At 42.0% G+C, this 20,952-nt stretch overlaps 1 protein-coding gene across 1 annotated transcript in view; it reads left to right on the forward strand.

Moving 5' to 3' along the window:
• Positions 1 to 20,952, forward strand: part of LOC132818191 (glycogen phosphorylase, liver form-like) — a 167,607-nt gene that overhangs the window by 12,094 nt on the left and 134,561 nt on the right. Inside the window, exons 3-5 of the mRNA XM_060828968.1 lie at positions 683 to 761; positions 3,237 to 3,340; positions 19,339 to 19,470. Coding sequence (XP_060684951.1) covers positions 683 to 761; positions 3,237 to 3,340; positions 19,339 to 19,470 — 315 coding nt within the window. The remainder of the gene's footprint in view (positions 1 to 682; positions 762 to 3,236; positions 3,341 to 19,338; positions 19,471 to 20,952) is intronic.

The following is a 20,952-nucleotide window of genomic DNA, read 5'->3' on the forward strand; positions in this document are numbered from 1 at the left end:
CTCCCTTGGGGGATCGTTACCTGCTATCCCTCTACAGGCAGCATGGTCGCCACTGGAGGTTACAGTTGTCTATAATGAAACGGCAGAGTAGGCAGTGTCCAGGTTCCTGTGCCCAGGTTTGTCCTCATTGTCTGCTTTTTTTTCTTTTATTTTTCCTTTTCTTCCTCGCCTTCGTTTTTTCTCAAATTAACCTTTGTGTAATAAACTTTTGTTCTTTTGTTTAAAATAAAAACTGTTAGGTTCGTGTGACTGTGATTCAGTAACTGACCACCATGTTTATTAAAATTTTTTAAAAAGCAATCAATCCAAGTTTTGTTCTTGCATCTAATTTATCCAGTAGTTTCATCACAACAAGTAAACACTCATACAGATTTGAATTCATTGAATTTAAAAGGTTCTAGGTCTCTTTCAAAGTAACAGGTACGTGGAGCAAAAGACATAACAGTGAATTATTTGAAAGTTTCAACTAAGTCTAAACTGGGAAAGTTACATAACATGAAGGTAGAAATAAAACTGGATCTTTGAAGGAAAAAATTCTGAAAGTGAGTATCCAACATAAAGATTGAAAAGAAGGGAGACCTGTAATTGATATTTTATGGCTAGAGTTAGCTAACATGCAGTTTGAAATATGAAAACTTGAATTGGAAACAATTTTAATTTTATTGCATTCTGTTTACATCAGCTGGGCTTAGATATTGAAGAACTGGAGGAAATTGAAGATGATGCTGGGCTTGGTAATGGAGGTTTAGGAAGGCTTGCAGGTAAGACATCACATCCTAGAAAAATATACTGCAGCTTGGAAGTCACAAAGGGCTGAATCTTGTGTGTATTTGGCTAAGTCAAGTTGCTTCCAGTTTTTTTGAGGGATTTCTACCATGAAGCTTCATGGATTATCTTGCATTATCCCGTCAGCTCACCTTATTATAGTCTGCCTCATGGCATCAGGCATGTCTAATTTCAGCCCCACTTTACCACACGCTGTTCCCAGAATAGCTCAACATTCAGCAGATATCCAACAAAGACTATCATTTTTTGCACCCCTGCCGTTTTTAAAAGGCCACTCGGACGAGCACAAGCATTCCAAACCTGCCCTGCTTAGTCAAAGATCTAAACATGTTGAAGAAGGTGAAAATGGCACCATGATTGACAGATAGATCTGAAGCTTTTGGTTGAGGGGGTGGTTCAGAGGAGAGCAGTCCTCTTTCCAGAAGGAGGCAACAACAGCAAAGGAGGCCACACTACCAGCCTCTGGAAGCCTGTTCTCAGGTCACTACCTGGGTCAGTGCCATATCCAAATTCTGCAGGGGTGGCCAGTAGTGCCATTTGAAGACCAATGAAACAGGGAGAACTTATGGTGTTGGCAGTCAGTGACTTCATTGACATGCATAGATTGGAAATTAACTGGAATACAAGTATGTGCGACCCAGTGGCACTCATTGCCCAGAAACTACAGTAGCAAATCATGTAGCTATCTGGCTACCTCCATGGACAAGTTGGCTATCCCAGCTGTGGAACCAAGAAATAACTAAGACATAGAGGTAGGGAAAGGAAAAAGAAGGCTTATTGAAGCCACTTTAGAGGTATGTATAACAATACACTGTGCATAATTTTGCATTATTAAAAATCAATTTCACTGATTCCACCTTACATCTGGTTGTTCATCTCCCTGCCTCCCTTGTACAACATTCCTATTTTTTACAGCCTTCATATCAAAAATTTAAATGTGAATGTATTGTTCAGCAATGTCTGTGGCAGGGAGGTACAACACAAAGACAAGAACAGTGCATTAGGATAGCCAGGTATTAGAGGTATCATAGTTCTATGTCCTGTGAAGTACATGGGATTGTAAGCAATAATATTTCCCTTTAAAAGCCCTAACATTAATTATCCCTAACATGAAGGCCCCCTGCTTCACAGGTTGAGTCATTTACCCTGACCTCAGTATAGTATTAGCCATTTCCTTCACTATTACACACTTTTGATTCCAGCTGGTTAGCAACAGTCAGTAAGTACCCCTTGGTCAGAATCTTGCAGCCACTGCTTCAGCATTTCAGTGAGCCCCCAAACATCCAAATCCCTTTCCTGGTAACTCTTCTTGTAAATGCAATAGACTTCACACCTCCCCGGGTCCCCACCCAAGACTGTACATGAGTCTGCAACTGGCCACCTTTTCCACCCAGCCTGTATGAGTTGACCATGCCAAGTGTGGTCATTCACGGTATCTTCCCTTGAAATCATAATACTCTGGACCATGAATTAGCTCCACGTCTGCAAGACTGTTCCTTTTCATGCTTTACTGTTACCCTCCTCCATGCAGATACTGCTGTCCCCAACATCATGATTATCATCACCCCAGCCTGCAGCCCCCAGTCCTAAAGAACAACTAGTGAGGTTCATTCCTCCAGCATTAACCCCACTTGCGTATATTTGTACTGGCCTAGGATGCAAACTACCGCCATTATCCCAAATACCCCTTGTATTAAAAAAATACATAGGGTGAAATATTATTGGGGTCTGAATAACATGGGCTGTGGTGAGATTGATGTCAGAATTGGACAAAACATCTGGCGAGACAGTCTCAATGTCAAGAACATCTCGCTCCATCTTTAATGCTTTTCAGCAAATGAAATGCTGAAGCAGTGGCTGCAAGATTCTGACCAAGGGGTACTTATTGACTGTTGCTAACCAGCTGGAATCAAAAGTGTGTAATAGTGAAGGAAATGGCTAATACTATACTGAGGTCAGGGTAAATGACTCAACCTGTGAAGCAGGGGGCCTTCATGTTAAGTTATATAATTGTTTTGCTGTGCGCATTGCTATTCTGCATAATTAGCAGAATTTCTGGGTTGGCTGGAAAGGAAAACAAATGCAGAACAACAAGTTTCTACAGAAATGGAACATTTCAAATTTCTGTAAAAGTTTTTAAGAAAATGACAAATTATTTCCTTTTACATTATGTGTGGCTGATGCTGTAAGTATCTGATTAACATGAACTATGGAACTCTGTGGTATAGTTTTGTAATCTGAAAACACTTTATGTTCATGAGTGCTAGTTTCATCAGAAAATTAACAAGACCATATTTAAATAAGTAACCATAGAGGCATGACAGAAAAGATTTGAAGTTAATGCTTACAATTTAGTTGAGGCAAGACATTCATATGTGAATTTTTACTGATCTAATCATTACCATTTATAAGTGATATGAATTGATTTTTTGCTTTTACTCTTCCAACAGCCTGTTTCCTTGATTCCATGGCAACACTGGGCTTGGCTGCTTATGGGTATGGTATAAGATATGAATATGGGATTTTCAATCAGAAGATCAAAGATGGGTGGCAGGCAGGTCTTTGGATCCTTCATTTTTCATTGTCTTCTTAAATGTATTATAACCTAGTTCATTATTTATGATTAGTTTCACAGACTTAATGTTTTTGTAATCACAGGGTTGAAGTTTCCATGACCACTTATTGTCAACAGAAAGACAACAGACTGAATTTTCCCCAAAGTGTCACTAATGTGTTCTCAGAAGCTCTCCTTCTTTGTCTCCTTCTCATTACATCTACTGTAAAGGGCTTTTCCTTTAATCATAGAAGGAATGTTCCTGGCTAGCATTGTTTGACTGATGCATAGCACAACACTAAATATGGCACTTGCAATGGGAAACAGAAGGTCCTGGCGATAGTAAACACTTGCAGTTAGAGAACTCAGATTAGTGTGAGAGCAGGGCCTTTAAGGTGTGGTAAATGCATAACAAGGGTTTGTTGAAGTTAGATATTGAAAATTCTGTAAAGCAAAGGGTAAAATTGCTTTCAAACTTCAGTGAAATCTTAGCATAAGCCTTTCTATATGTGGCTCCACAAAAAATATTGTTGGCTATAATTGCCCTTAGAAGTAGACAATAAAACTACTTTAATTTTAAAAGCTGTTATTTTACTTTAAGTACCAAGGTAACTGGAATGCTTAATATTAGATTTCTCCAGGGAATGCTATAAGGTCTGCATCATCTCTGTTGTCAGACTTAAACTGGAAGAAAAAGTAGTGCAAAAATACTCATGATACAGCAGAAAATTGAATGCATGGTTGTGGCTTTTGAAATAGCTATGTCCATTATGCATCTAATAAAGTCTCTTATGATACCTAACAGACATTTTGTTCCTTGCACAGCCTAAAAATTATTTAGTATGAATTGCTGCTAGTTGACAGTTACTTTAATCTTTTACTTGAGGCTCATCAGATTTGTGGTATTAAGTTGTTACATGTTTTAGGTTAATTTATTTTAAAATAAATAGCCTGGCTCAGGGCTGTGAATCTTTGGAATTCTCTATTTCTGTAGAATTGTGGATGTCCCCTCATTGAATATAGTTAATGCTGAGAAAGACAGATTTTTACTCTCTCAGGTAAACAAGGAATATGGAGAACGAATGGGTATGTAGTGTTGAAGCCCAAAGTCAGCTGTAGTGAATTTGGAAACTACATTAAAAGGTATGATGGTAGACAAAAAATATCTGACTTTTAAGGAACCAATGTATAGTTTAGAAGAAAAAGGCATTCATTTAATGCACAAAATATCAGCAAGAAGAATGTACCAACTATGGCTAAATAAAGAAATCAACGATTGTGTTAGATTAACGGAAGACGCCTATGAAGTTGCTCAACAAAAATGGTAAATCAGATGACTGGGAGCATTTTGGAGTTCTGCGAAGGAGGACAACAATAACTAAGAAAAAGAAAATAGAATATGGAGAGACAGTTAGAAACAATGAGGAATTTGCAACAGCAACAGTATGTGATTGATGGCTGTTATAGGAAGATGGGGGGGGGGGGGGGAGGGGGAGGCGGTGGTTAAAGTCTCAGATACAGTCACATAGATGGCTTAACTCCAGGAAAGGTAAGAGAGATAGGCACCTAGTGCAGGTGTGTTCTGTGGCTATACCCATTTCAAACAAGTATGCAGTTTTGGAAAATGTAGGGGGTGATGGATTCTGAGGGGAACGTAGCACGAACAGCCAAGTTTCTGGTATTGAGCCAGACTCTAATGCAATGAGGGGTATGTTGGGTTCCAAGAGATCAATTGTGTTAGGAGATTCTCTAGTCCGAGGTACAATTAGACGTTTCTGTGGCCAGCAGTGAAAAATCAGAATGGTGTGATGTTTCCCTGGTGCCAGGATCAAGGATGTCTCAGAGAGGGTGCAGAATGTTCTCAAGGGGGAGAGGGGCCAGCCAGAGGTCATTGTCCACATTGGAACCAATGACATTGGAAGACGAAAGGTTGAGATTCTGAAGAGTGATTACAGAGAGTTAGGCAGGAATTTAAAGAGGAGGTCCTCAAAGGTTGTAATATCTGGATTACTCCCACAGCTACAAGCGAGTGAGGGCTGGAATAGGAGGATAGAGCAGATGAATGCATGGCTGAGGAGCTGGTGTATGGGAGAAGGATTCACATTTTTGGATCAATGGAATCTCTTTTGCGATAGGAGTGACCTGTACAAGAAGTACAGATTGCACCTGAATTGGAAGGGGACGAATATACTGTTAGGGAGATTTGCTAGAGCTGCTCGGGAGGATTTAAGCTAGTAAGGTGGGGGGTGGTGAGGAAAGAAATCAATCTGAGACTTTTACAGTTGAGAACTGAAGAGAGTCAACCAGTCAGAGCAAGCAGGGACAAGTTGAACTAATAAATTAAAGTGCATTTATTTCAATGCAAGGGCTGAAAATGTGTTGCTGGAAAAGCGCAGCAGGTCAGGCAGCATCCAAGGAACAGGAGATTCGACGTTTCGGGCATAAGCCTTTCTTCAATGCAAGGGGCCTAATGGGGAAGGCAGATGAACTCAGGGCATGGTTTGGGACTGGGATATCATAGCAATTACAGAAGCATGGCTCAGGGATGGGCAGGACTGGCAGCTTAATGTTCCAGGATACAAATGCTACAGGAAGGATAGATAGGGAGGCAAGAGAGGAGGTGGGTGGCATTTTTGATAAGGGATAGCATTACAGCTGTGCTGAGGGAGGATATTCCTGGAAATACATCCAGGGAAGTTATTTGGGTGGAACTGAGAAATAAGAAAGGGATGATCACCTTATTGGGATTGTATTATAGACCCCCGAATAGTCAGAGGGAAATTGAGAAACAAACTTGTAAGGAGATCTCAGCTATCTGTAAGAGTAATAGGGTGGGTATGGTAGGGGATTTTAACTTTCCAAACATGGATTGGGACTGCCATAATGTTGAGGGTTTAGATGAAGAGGAATTTGTTAAGTGTGTACATGAAAAGTTTCTGATTCAGTATGTGGATGTACCTACTAGAGAAGGTGCAAAACTTGACCTACTCTTGGGAAATAAGGCAGGACAGGTGACTGAGGTGTCAGTGGGGGAGCACTTTGGGGCCAGCAACCATAATTCTATTACATTTAAAAGAGTGATGGAAAAGGATAGACCAGATTTAAAAGTTGAAGTTCTAAATTGGAGAAAGGCTAATTTTGACAGTATTAGGCAAGAACTTTCAAAAGCTGACTGGGGACAGATGTTCACAGGTAAAGGGACGGCTGGAAAATGGGAAGCCTTCAGGAATGAGATAACAAGAGTCCAGAGAAAGTATATTCCTGTTAGGGTTAAAAGAAAGGCTGGTAGGTATAGGGAATGCTGCATGACTAAAGAAGTTGAGAGTTTGGTTCAGAAAAAGAAGGAAGCCTATGTAAGGTATAGACAGGATAGATTGAGTGAATCCTTAGAAGCGTATAAAGGCAGTAGGAGTATACTTAAAGGAGTGGCCTTACCAAGGTCCTGTACAGCTGCAACATCACCTCACGACTATTGAATTCAATCCCTTTGCTAATGAACGCTAATACACCGTAGGCCTTCTTACAAGCTCTATCCACCTGAGTGGCAACTTTCAAAGAGCAATGAACATAGACCCCAAGATCCCTCTGTTCCTCCACCTTACTAAGAACCCTACCGTTAACCCTGTATTCCGCATTCTTATTTGTCCTTCCAAAATGGGCAACCTCACACTTGACAGGGTTGAATTCCATCTGTCACTCCTCAGCCCAGCTCAGCATCATATCTAAGTCCCTTTGCAGCTGACAACAGCCCTCCTCACTATCCACAACTCCACCAATCTTCGTATCATCTGCAAATTTATTGACCCACCCTTCGATTCCCTCTTCCAAGTCATTAATAAAAGTTACAAGCAGCAGAAGACCCAGAACTGATCCCTGCGGAACTCCACTTGTAACTGGGCTCCAGGCTGAATATTTACCATCTACCACCACTCTCTGACTTCAACCGGTTAGCCAGTTCTCTATCCACCTGGCCAAATTTCCCACTATCCCATACCTCCTGACTTTCCGCATAAGCCTACCATGGGGAACCTTATCAAATGCCTTACTAAAATCCATGTACACTACATCCAGTGCTCTACCCTCATCCACATGCTTGATCACCTCCTCAAAGAATTCAATAAGACTCGTAAGGCAAGACCTACCCCTCACAAATCCGTGCTGGCTGTCCCTAATCAAGCAGTGTCTTTCCAGATACTCATAAGTCCTATCCCTCAGTACCCTTTCCATTACTTTGCCTACCACCAAAGTAAGACTAACTGGCCTGTAATTCCCAGGGTTATCCCTATTCTCTTTTTTGAACGGGGCACAACATTCGCCACTCTCCAGTCGCCTGGTACCACCCCTGTTGACAGTGAAGACAAAAAGATCATTGCCAACGGCTCTGCAATTTCCTCTCTTGCTTCCCACATAATCCTAGGATGTATCCCGTCAGGCCCGGGGGACTTGTCTATCCTCAAGTTTTTCAAAATGCCCAACACATCTTCCTTCCTAATAAGTATCTCCTCTAGCTTACCAGTCCATTTCATACTCTCCTCTTCAACAATACGGTCCCTCTCATTTGTAAATACTGAAGAAAAGTACTCATTCAAGACCTCTCCTATCTCTTCCGACTCAATACACAGTCTCCCACTACTGTCCTTGATCGGACCTACCCTCATTCTCGTCATTCTCATGTTTCTCACATACGCATAAAAGGCCTTGGGGTTATCCTTGATCCTACCCGCCAAAGGTTTTTCATGCCCTCTCTTAGCTCTCCTAATCCCTTTCTTCAGTTCCCTTCTGGTTATTCTGTATCCCTCCAACGCTCTGTCTGAACCTTGTTTCCCCAACCTTATGTAAGCCTCCTTCTTCCTCTTTACTAGACATTTAACCTCCCTCGTCAACCAAGGTTCCCTCACATGACCATCTCTTTCCTGCCTGACAGGTACATACATATCAAGGACACGTCGTATCTGTTCCTTGAAAAAGTTCCACATTTCAAGGACATTCTTCCCTGACAGCCTATGCTCACAACTTATGCTCCTCAGATCCTGTCTTGCAGCATCGTATTTACCCTTCCCCCAACTGTAAAACCAGCCCTGTTGCACGCACTTATCTCTCTCCATAACCAAGGTGAAAGTCACAGAATTGTGATCACCATCACCAAAATGCTCACCCACTAACAAGCCCATCACTTGTCCCGGTTCATTACCGAGTACCAAATCCAAAATGGCCTCCCCTCTGGTCGGACAATCTACATACTGAGTTAGAAAAGCTTCCTGGACACACTGCACAAACATCACCCCGTTCAATCTACTTGATCTAAAGAGCTTCCAATCAATATTTGGGAAGTTGAAATCGCCCATGACTACTACCCTGTGGCTTCTGCAACTTTCCAAAATCTGTTTCCCAATGTCTTACTCTACATCTCTGCTTGCTATTGGGGGGCCTTTAGTAAACACCCAACAAGGTGGGTGGCACAGTGATTAGCACTGCTGCCTCACAGCGCCAGAGACTGGGGTTCAATTCCCGCCTCAGGTGACTGTCTGTGTGGAGTTTGCACATTCTCCCCGTGTCTGCATGGGTTTGCTCCGGTTTCCCCCCACAATCCAAAAACTGTGCAGGTAAAGTGAATTGGCTATGCTAAATTGCCTATAGTGTTAGGTGAAGGGGTAAATGTAGGGGAATGGGTCTGGGTGGGTTACGCTTCGGCAGGTTGGTGTGGACTTGTTGGGCCGAAGGGCCTGTTTCCACACTGTAAGTAATCTAAAGGTGACTGCTCCTTTCCTATTTCTGACTTCAGCCCATACTACCTCCAAAGGCAGATCCCCCTCCAACTGCCTTTCTGCAGCCATTATACCATGTCTAATTAGCAACGCCACACCCCCTCCTTTTTTATCACCCTCCCTAATCTTACTGAAACATCTGTAACCAGGAACCTCCAACCATTCCTGTCCCTCTTCTATCCACATTTCCGTGATGGCCACAACATTGTAGTCCCAAGTACCAATCCACGCCTTAAGTTCACCCACCTTATTTCTGATACTCCTTCCATTGAAGTATACACACTTGAACCCATCTCTGTGTCCGTAAGTATTCCCTGTCAGTGCTACCTTCTCCACTGTCTCCCTACATTCTTGGACATCCTGAAAAACAGCTAACCTACTTGCTGGACAACGAGTCCGATCCCATCCCCTTGCCAAATTAGTTTAAACCCCTCCCCCCCCCCGAAGAGTGCTAGCAAACCTACCTCCCCGGATATTGGTGCCCTTCTGGTTCAGGTGCAACCCGTAAAGGGGCTTCCAATTAAGAGGGAAATCAGGAGGGCAAAAAGGGAACATGAGATAGCTTTGGCAAATAGAATTAAGGAGAATCCGAAGGGTTTTTAAAATACATTAAGGACAAAAAGGTAACTAGGGAGAGAATAGGGCCCCTCAAAGATCAGCAAGGCGGCCTTTGTGTGGAGTTGCAGAAAATGGGGGAGATACTGAACAAGTATTTTGCATCAGTATTTACTGTGGAAAAGGATATGGAAGATATAGAATGTAGGGAAATAGATGGTGACACCTTGTAAAATGTCCATATTACAGAGGAGGAAGTGCTGGATGTCTTGAAACGCATAAAAGTGGATAAATCCCCAGGACCTGATCAGGTGTACCCTAGAACTCTGTGGGAAACTAGGGAAGTGATTACTGGGCCTCTTGCTGAGATATTTATATCATCAATAGTCACAGGTGAGGTGCCAGAAGATTAGGGGTTGGCTAACGTGGTGCCATTGTTTAAGAAAGGTGGTAAGGACAAGCCAGGGAACTATAGACCAGTGAGCCTGACATCAGTGGTGGGCAAGTTGTCGGAGGGAATCCTGATGGACAGGATGTACATGTATTTGGAAAGGCAAGGACTGTTTAGGGATAGTCAGCATGGCTTTGTGCGTGGGAAATCATGTCTCACAAACTTGATTGAGTTTTTTGAAGAAGTAACAAAGAGAATTGATGAGGGCAGAGCAGTAGATGTGATCTATATGGACTTCAGTAAGGCATTCGACAAGGTTCCCCATGGGAGGCTGGTTAGCAAGGTTAGATCTCATGGAATACAGGGAGAACTAGCCATTTGGATACAGAACTGGCTCAAAGGTAGAAAACAGAGGCTGGTCGTGGAGGGTTGTTTTTCAGACTGGAGGCCTGTGACCAGTGGAGTGCCCAAGGATTGGTGTTGGGTCCACTACTTTTTGTCATTTACATAAATGATTTGGATGTAAGCTTAAGATTTCCAATTAGTAAGTTTGCAGACAACACCAAAATTAGAGGTGTAGTGGATAGCGAAGAAGGTTACCTCAGATTACAACAGGATCTTGATCAGATGGGCCAATGGGCTGAGAAGTGGCAGATGGAATTTAATTCAGATAACTGCGAGGTGCTGCATTTTGAGAAAGCAAATCTTAGCAGGATTTAGATTCTTAATGGTAAGGTCCTAGGGAGTGTAGATGAACAAAGAGACTTTGGAGTGCAGGTTCATAATTCCTTGAAAGTGGAGTTGCAGGCAGATAGGATAGTGAAGAAGGCGTTTTGTATGGTTTCTTTTATTGGTCAAAGTATTGAGTACAGGAGTTGGGAGGTCATGTTGCAGCCGTACAGGACATTGGTTAGGCCACTGTTGGAATATTGCGTGCAATTCTGGTCTCCTTCCTATCGGAAAGATGTTGTGAAACTTGAAAGGGTTCACAAAAGATTTCCAAGGATGTTGCCAGGGTTAGAGGATCTGAGCTATAGGGAGAGGCTGAACAGACTGGGGCTGTTTCCCTTGGAGTGTCGGAGGTTGAGGGGTGACCTTATGGAGGTTTACAAAATCATGAGGGGCATGGATAAGAAAAATAGTCAAAGTCTTTTCCCTTGGGCCAGGGAGTCCAGAACATGAGGGCATAGGTTTAGGGTGAGAGGGGAAAGATATAAAAGAGACCTACTGGGCAACTTTTTCACGCAGAGGGTGGTACGTGTATGGAATGAGCTGCCAGAGGAAGTGGTGGAGGCTGGTACAATTGCAGCATTTAAAAGGCGTTTGGATGGTTATATGAACAGGAAGGGTTTGGAGGGATATGGGCCGGATGCTGGCAGGTGGGACCAGATTGGGTTGGGATATCTGGTCATCATGGATGAGTTGAACTGAAGGGTCTGTTTCCATGCTGTACACCTCTTTGACTCTATTACTGTCAGTTGAAAACATGATAATGGACGCAAAAGCTTACACAGGAAAGTAAAAGGGAAAAGATCAGCAAAACCAACCTGAATCTATTACAAGTGAAGTCAAGAGAATTCATAATGATGAATAAGGAACTGACAAAGAAACTCGATTAGATTACTTACAGTGTGGAAACAGGCCCTTCGGCCCAACAAGTCCACACCAACCCTCCGAAGCGCAACCCACCCAGACCCATTCCACTACATTTACCTCTTCTCCTAACACTACGGGCAATTTAGCTTAGCCAATTCACCTAACCTGCACATTTTTGGACTGTGGGAGGAAACCAGAGCACCCAGAGGAAACCCATGCAGACACGGGGTGAATGTGCAAACTCCACAGTCAGTCGCCTGAGGCGGGAATTGAACTTGGATCTCTGGCGCTGTGAGGCAGCAGTGCTAACCACTGTGCCACCGTGCCGCCCTCAATACTTTGTATCTGTGTTCTCAAAAGAAAATACTAAAATACTCTGGAAATAATGGAAATTGCAAGACTGAAAATGAGGCACTGCGACAAATTAATGGTCGTGAGGAAAAATGAGAGCTAAAGTAGGTAAATTACTTTACCCTTACATAACAGCATGTTGAGAAATATGGTGTAAGAGTTCGTAGATGTATTGGTGATCATCTTCAAATGTTCTATACATTCCAGAATAATACATGCAGATGGAAGATAGAAAATGTAATGGCACTTTCAAGAAAGGAGTGGGGAGAGAAAACCGGGAGCTTGTGAGCTTAGCATCACTCCTGGGAAAATGTTAGAATCTATAATAAAGGATGTGATAATAGGACACTTAGCAAATAATGGTAGAATTGTGCATAATTAATTTGGATTTATGAAGGAAAAAATTAAGTTTAACAAAGCTTGTTGGAGTTTTTGAGATGTAACTAGCAGAATAGATAAGGGAGAACCAGTGGATGTGTAATATTTAGATTTTCAGAAAGCTTTAAGAACCTATAAAAGAGGTTAGTAAATGAAATCAAAATGCATGGCATTATGGGGAATAAACCACCATGAATCAAGAACTGGGTTAATAGACAGTAAACAGACTTTGCATACATACAGTGCACATAAATATGATTTGGGAGCAGAAATACTCTGTTCAGCCCCTTGGACCTGCCCTGCCATTCAGGAGGATCATTGCATATCTGTCAGTTTTTACAATGTCATATTTCTATCCACCCCTTGTAACTTTTGATTCTCTGACTCAACAAGAATCTAGTTATCTCTGCTTTAAAAACATTCAATGATCCTACCTCCACCATTTTCTGAGGCAGAGTTCCAAAGTTGCACAACCCTCTCATAGAAAGAAAATGTCTCCTCATATTTGTCCCAAAAGGGCATGCACTATATTTAAACAGTGGCCCCTAGTTCTGGAATCATTCACATGAGAAAACATCCTTACCCCATCTACCTTGTCAAGACCATTCAGGATCTTACATACTTAAATAAAATCACCCTTTACTCTTCTAAAGTCTATGGAAACAGGTTTCATTTAATCTGTCTTTCCACATAAGACAACTCACTTATTCCAGTTTTCAGTCTAGTAGGAATAAATGAGGCATTCCCAGGTTGGCAGCTTGTGACTAGTAGGGTACACGCTATTCACAATCTATTTCATATGATTTGAATGTGGGGATTATATGTGACATTTTCAATTTGCAAACAAAATTAGTGAAAACATGAGTTGTAAGAAGAATGCAAAGATCCATCAAGGGGATTTGGAGAGGTTGAGTGAGTGGGCAAAGATTTGACAGATTGAGTAGACCACTGAGAAACGTGAGATTGTCAACTTTGGTGGGAAAAACAAAATACAGGAACTACTTAAATGGCAAGAGACTGTGCAGTGTTGAATTTCAAAGTGACCTGAATGCTTTTGTTCATGAGCCAAAGAAAATTAACATAGAATAGTTAACATTTGACCCATCGTGTCTGTACCAGCTCCCAAAAGAACAACCCAGCTAGTCCCATTCTCCAGCCCTACCTCTGTAAACTCATCTCTTTTAAATGTATGTCCAGCTCTCTTTTAAAATCTCCACCACTCCCAGGTAGCACATTTTGACTCCCAACAACTCTCTTGAGTAAACAAGTTTCGCTTGTCTCACTCCTAGCCGTCTTGCTGACAGTTTTGAAGTTGTGACTCTCAGTTACTGAAATAGCAACTAGTGGAAAAGAATATCCCTCTTTTCCTTGTCAAAATTGTTCATAATTTTGAATGTCTCAATAAGGTAATCTCTTAATCTTCTCTACTCCAAGGAGAATAAGCCCAATTTCTCTAATTTTTCCTTGAATCTAAAATCCCTCATTCCTGGTATCAATTGAGTTTATTTTCTTTGCACTTTTTCCAGTGCTTTGACATCTTTCCTTAAATTAAGTGCCCAGAACTGAATACAGAACTCTAAATGTGGTCTGACCAATGTTTATAGAGATGTAGTATCATCTCCTTGCTTGCGGGTAGCCAGCAATTAAAAACTTAAATTGTTTATTGGCCTTTATGACCAGACATTTTGAACAAAGATGTTTTACTGCAGTTATATCGAGTGTTGGTGCAACTATATCTGGAATACTGTGATTTGTTTTATTTCCTCCCTGGTTGGATTATGTAGAACTAGGGGACACAATCTAAGGATAACAAGCAGACCACTTCAGACTGAGATGAGGAGGAATTTCTTTACTCATAGAATCTTTCCAATTCTCTATCCAGAGAGCTGTGGAATCTCAGTCTTTGAGTATATCTAGGACTGAGATTGATTGATTTCTACAAAACTAAAACATCAAAAGATATGGAAAAATTATGTTGAGGTAGAAGATCAGCCATGAATTCAGTTAGTGTCAAATGGGGCTTAAAGGCTGAATGACCTTGTCCTGCTACTGTTTTCTATGTTTTTAATCATTAGCAGGCCCGTGGACTGTATAGTTTCGTGCTCCTATTTCTTGTGTTCTTAATGGTATTGCTCTTTTTTTTGGTGTGGTGGACAAATAAAGCTTAGTTGCTTTTCTTATACTGGTATTGTGTGACTGGTTGTGGATAACAATGTTAAAAACAGAAGGCTGAGTCGTACACTTTTTGACTACTTGTGAGTTGCAGTATCTCACCACGAGACCTAGCGAGTTCTCTCACTTTATCTTACCAAACTCGCTGCAATAATCGCCAACCCTACCCCTATGGTGTCTCTCATGTCCAATATCTGCCACATCTTACCACATACTGGTCTAGGACGAATTCAACACTCAGCAGGTATCAGCCCTAAGACCAGCATTCCTTGCATTCATACCACCTTTCCCAGTCCATAATGGCAACTGTGTAGGGTTCCTATGCCCGAGCTCGTCCTCTCTGACAGCTTTTCTTTTTTCATCATCCTTTACTTTTACTTATCTACCTTGTCCTGAGTTTGGATGGCTTCTGCAGCAGCAAAATGCCAGCACATGGACCTCAAGTGGACACAGCACAGAGGACAGTAAGTCCTACTTACTTTTCTGGAGCAAGCAAGGACCTGGAATCTGCAGCTACTACATCGTCAGAGGTGACGTAGGCCCAGAGGCAATAGATGGCACCTGAGCATTGCTGACTTTTGTTGTTGTTTGTGTCCAGTGCTGGCACCGGGCAAAGTCAAGGCAGAGGGATGGCAGCACAGGTGTCATTCATGGTAATGAGTTGGCTCAGGCCTGATGGACTCTCCAAGCTATATTTTAATTTTTTTTCCTTTATTCATAAATTATTCAAAATGGCGCCATTTTGAGGCAACAAATGAAAGCTTTTCACTGCATTTGTATTCTTATTGTAAAATACACCTGACAATAAAATCAAAACTTTTGAAAGTCCACTGGACTGCTCACCTGAAGTAGGACAGACAACTGGCAGATGTCTTGCTCGCTTTTGGTATCTGTGAGAAGAGATGACTGAAAAGGGAAAGTTAGCATTGCATTTTTCCAGTAGGAACCTGATCAACAGTGTGGTGTCAATTAATAGGTGTCTTTTTTTCCTGAAGGACCATCAGAGAAGACTGCAACATCCCAGTTGGTGCCAGCTAGCTCGGACCTTGCCACGTAGGTCAGTGCCATCTCAAAGGTGTTGCGGGCCATCTGCATTGCCAAAAGAAAGTCAATGGCTCTCTGCTGCTTCAAATTGTGCCATACTCTATTTTCTATTACTTCACTCTTAATCTGTCTGCTCATGCTGTGACACCTTCTATTGCATGCGACACCTTCCCTCATTCACATTCATTATAGTCCATGCTCACACAACTAACCCTGCATGGTCTCTTCATTGTCTCCTCACTTTCCTAGAACGACTCACACCATTCCCCCATGCACCAGCACTAATAGTTATACTATCAACTTGCATCTTACTCCTGTGTCCTCTTTATTTTATTACAGGAGAAGACATCATATAACAGTGCAGATTAATACTATATGCCCTGTGTCCATGTTTCCACCGTCTATGAGGACAGAATTTATGCTCACGCAGTTCAAGACTAGGACCTCTCCTGCAGGGTTGCACTGTCCTGGTAACGGAGTGAGTACCACTTCTTGCTTCACTACAACAGTGACATTAACCAGGCAATCACTGTCATGCATTGAACTCCACTTCTATCCAATGGCCACAATGCCTTACACCTTTTCTGTCTTATGAGTGCAACCATCTTCATGCGCAGCCACACCAAGGTTACGCACAAGGCAGTCGACGGTGTGCCAAACTTCTTGTAGTTTCGGAAGTCAATGCCACACATCAACCTTGGAGGCCCGTGCAGCCAGAAAGAAAATTAGGGGGAATGCTGCTGAGGAGCATTTAGGCTCCTAAGAAAGCAACAGGAAGGTTACCTCATCCACCATCTTGCCTGTCCATCTTCCTTCCCACCTAACTGTTCCACCCTCCGGTCTGAACTATCACCATCACCCCCATTTTCACTTACCATCACCTATCGCATTCCCAGCTACCTATCTCCCAGCCCCACCAGCCTCCCATTTATCGCTCAGCCCCCTTGACACCTACATTCCTGATAAGGAGGTTATGCTCGAAAGGGTGACTACTGCTCCTTGGATGCTGCCTGACCAACAGTGCTTTTCCAGCTCCACTCTTCTTAACTCTGATCTCCAGACCTCAGTTTCTCCTAGAGAGATAAACACACCAAGCAACTAGCACTAAGTGGACTGCTGGACACCAAACAATTACTAGTCCTTGGAAGGAGAGGTCTGTAGTCTCACCACTGAGGGACTTCATCCACGTGCACAAGGCAGATCAGGAATGGCATTAGGCATATGAGATGCAATGGTCCTCATTGCCCAAAAGCTGCAGCCATGCAGCAAATCTTGCAACAGCATATCTACCTCCATGGACAGGTTGGAGGCTGACATGGAGAGCTAGGTCCAGCACCTTCATGGAATGTTGCAGAAATGCAAGACCTATACACCATCCCAACCTTTGGGTCCTTAACAGTGTAGGTCGGGGCAGGAAACCTTGACCCAATCCAGATGTCCCAATATCACATGGAAGTAGACAGTCCTAAGAGACACCTAGCCAGAGGAGGAGCCACAAACAGGCCCATCAGCAGTTTCCATTAAGTGCAGTGCAGAGGTGATATCCCTCCATCTTAATCCTACTTGTGTGTGCTCCAATCTTTGGAAGTTCAGACCAAGAAGAATCAGCTTGCCTCTGGCAAGAGGACTCTTGGCATATGTAGGTCATCCAGATACAAATTCAACACGTTCTCTCCACCTATCTGTGGACCAGAGAGCTCAATACAATGCAACAGGAGGGAGAGGAAGATTGCAGCCACATTGGTAAAACTTCTGTAAACAGTTGAGAAATGCATCATAAATATTTGTTTCTTATGGGATTGTAGAACCCAAGGACTTCATTGCACCCTCAGGCACTACTTATTGAGCACTAATAAGGTGCACTAAATGAGGGTGTTGACTGAGCACCGACTACATCATGTTAGAAAAGTGGGGAACATTACATGTACATGGCATTGGGACATTTCAGCACCTTAGGCACACCCCATTCAACATTTCCCACTGTTCAGCTGTCTGTGTGCTTAGGAGTTTAGCTGTCAGTGAGTTCCCTAGCCAGGGAGATAAACACACAGGATCAAAGATCAGATGGCCATGGAGTAGGCACCCTGAATGTCTGTGTCGCAATCAGTGAATCGATCTTTTCTTCCCCTCGAAGCCCAATAACCAGTGGTAACTATAGCAGTCTCCCTTACTCATTGGTTCACTTACATCGCCCATACCGAGTGTAGTGGTGACCATTTTCTTCCTCGTGGTGCTATTTCTATTTGCTTTACGTTAGTAGATGACAGTGATAGGTCCAAAGGCTAAACATGCAGGCCCACCCACAACTGATGGGTATCCCTGTGGGTGGAGTATTCCCTGAAAACATGGAGACACAGCTGACTGGTTGATGCAGGTGCATTTTGTTTGGTGCAAAAGCTGCTACCACATGGTACAAGTGTGACAGTGACATAGAACACTGTCTTATGATGGCATGGACTACTGAACAGCATAACCAGCTGCCTGGTTGGGTAGATGTTCAAATGAGCACTGCAAGGCAAGACGCGAATACTTTGGGCATGCTGGTAGGTGTCAGAAGAATACATACCGAGGGAGCAAGTGAGCAGCCCTGGTCCAAGCCAGTGGCTGGATGCCTGTCCATGTGTGGTAACTCTCTGATGCACCAGGCAGTACTGGTTGCCATTATGTCTTCCAGGTTCCACTGCTAGTGCATTGAGGTGCTAGGATGGTCACGAGGGTTTGCTGAATGTCTGTAAAGAAAAGGTTTGTGTGGCCAGTAGTTGCTTGGAGAAAGTGTTGAGCTGAACCTGCTAGGCACCCGCTCTGGTTTCCATGTTCAGTTTTCCTGATGGCTAGCTTATTGAGCAAGTTTGGGAAGATTGGAAACAAAATATGAATGAGGTGAGCTGGGCTATCAATGAAGAGGTAAACAAGCATTAACTGCTATCAATTGTCAATCTTGCCATGCTGCTTGTGAAAATTGTGGTCAGAAGACCTAAGTTCAATTTCCACCTGCTCCAGGGCTGTGTCATAACGTATCTGTTCAGCTTGCTTTCTGGAGGCCATTCACAAGTCAGGGCATAACGCAGGACAGTTTGAAGCAGCTATTCTTAAATACAGAAATGTTTGTAGGTTGGGTCTTTAAATATAAAAACCAATTATGAGATCGCATTAATAGGTATGAGCATTCGTAGGTGTGACATTCATAAATTGGGGACCTCTTTTTATTTATGAAATGGAGCAAGGTGATCTTGATGTCAAGATTGGCCTCATGGACTCCTAACTTGATTCTGCCACAGATCTTGCCATAGCTCACATCATTACAAGAGGTATAGTTAAAATCTGATTTGCAAATATGTTGATTTCATGCAAATAAAAAATACAACATTTCACAGTGGGCTTGGGATAATTTATGGAAACCATGTATAAAGTTGAATACCCAAAACATAAAAATCCATCAATAACAAAACCGAAGTGTGCAGATAAAATTGATCTGTTCTCAAATTGTTTGCACTTTGCTTCTAAACTTGTAAATCAGCATCTGTATGGATTGTGACTGATTATTTATATATGAACAAGTGACAGTTTGCAAGCTGTCCTCAGCACATTTTCTCATCACATCTTTTATGATGGTTTTACCCTGATGTAATTATGTAAGTTATGATTTGTCTGGATAGCACACAAAACAAAACTTTTCACTATCTCAGTACATGTGACAATAATAAATCAAATCTAATAAATGTGAGTTTTATTCTGTATGACTAAAGGTGGAGGAAGCTGATGATTGGCTACGACATGGTAACCCTTGGGAAAAGGCTCGTCCAGAATATGTACTGCCCGTTTACTTCTATGGCCATGTACTGCATACCAAAGATGGTGTCAAGTGGATTGATGCAGAGGTATGACTTCTTTTATTTTATATTTATCTAATCAAATTTAGTTTATTATTCATAATCAAAACAGAGCTTTCTTCTACAAGTTGTAACTCCAGACTATTGGACTGTCGCTTATCAGGAGAGAGAGCTAGGACAAGAAGCATACCTTGAGAGGAAGGAGGAGCAGAAGGAAGAGGTTAAATTGAAACCTAGATTTGGAACCTATCACTTACTTGGAGGTTTGGGAGCAGGGACACACTTGAGAAGAAGCAGGAACAAACTTAAGAGAACAAAAACACTCGAGTTTGAAGAAGTGAAAAGAAAAAAAAATTCACAGAAAGGCTGATTGCCTAAACAAGAAGTAGTCTGAGAGAGAATCAGAGACAATTAGACTTCAGAATGGAAGAAGAGAGACATAAGTTAGCTAAACAACTAGTTGATTGGTTGAGGAATTTTGAAGAAATCTTTCCCTCTTTAGATTGGGCAGAAATTTATATGAATATTATGGAGATACAAATATTGTATTAATTGTGTATTTTAGCTAGTTAACCTTATTAATATAAGTAATTGTTGAATGATATTTCTAAAGTCAAAACTCAATTATGTAACGTGTTAGGGATGGCAGTGCAGATGATATTTGGGACTGTACCATTTGGGTATAATTGATTGAATGATCCACGTCAACCACATCTGAAATGTCGTCAGCTGATAGAACTTGAGCTTGGAGTTAATGAAGTGCATTCACACTCAGATCCTGTGGTGCATCAGGAACGGAGAATGTTATCTAGATACAATTCAAATCCTAGAGTAAAATCTGGCTTGTTAGATCTTAACTTTGTATTTTTTAAAATTGTGTAGTTCAGTTACTGAACACATTCATAAGAGCCAGCGTACTTTTAATATTAAAAATATTATTCAATAATGATAAATAGAAGAACTATGCTAAATTAGGCAATAAGAAATACTTCATTACAGTCTTCAGAAGGGGGATTCAACCACACATTATCCGTTTTTACTGCAGTAAGTTCCTTAAAAACACCCAAAACCTTAGTGAACTTTCACTACATTCATGCATACTATAGCCTCCTACTGACTCAGGCAAGCACGGTTGTAATTGGCTTCCTTACTGTAAATTTCTGTTCAGTCACTAAATGCTTTTCCCGTTCATCTGATTCTGGCCCCAAGACACCTGAAACAGACTCCATACTAAATTCACAATTATGCTTAACTTAGAGGAGACACACAAGAGTTCCCCAAATTCAGCTGTTCAGCTATCTTGTTTCCACTCTGGGACACACCAACACATAAACTGAATGATCTTCTGGATTGTTCTATTTCTGTGTTTCACTAATGCAAGGATCTACCGACCACCCCAACTCTTCAAGTTTAGATTGTAAAACCAAGATGCATGTAAACAAACCTCCAGACTTTTGGCAACCCAGCTCTGAGCTTACAATGAAATTCTGAAAAATTACGAACCATGTTTTCCACATCTTAACATACAAA

The sequence above is a fragment of the Hemiscyllium ocellatum genome, chromosome 8, assembly GCF_020745735.1.
Source record: "Hemiscyllium ocellatum isolate sHemOce1 chromosome 8, sHemOce1.pat.X.cur, whole genome shotgun sequence".
Lineage (NCBI taxonomy): Eukaryota > Metazoa > Chordata > Chondrichthyes > Orectolobiformes > Hemiscylliidae > Hemiscyllium > Hemiscyllium ocellatum.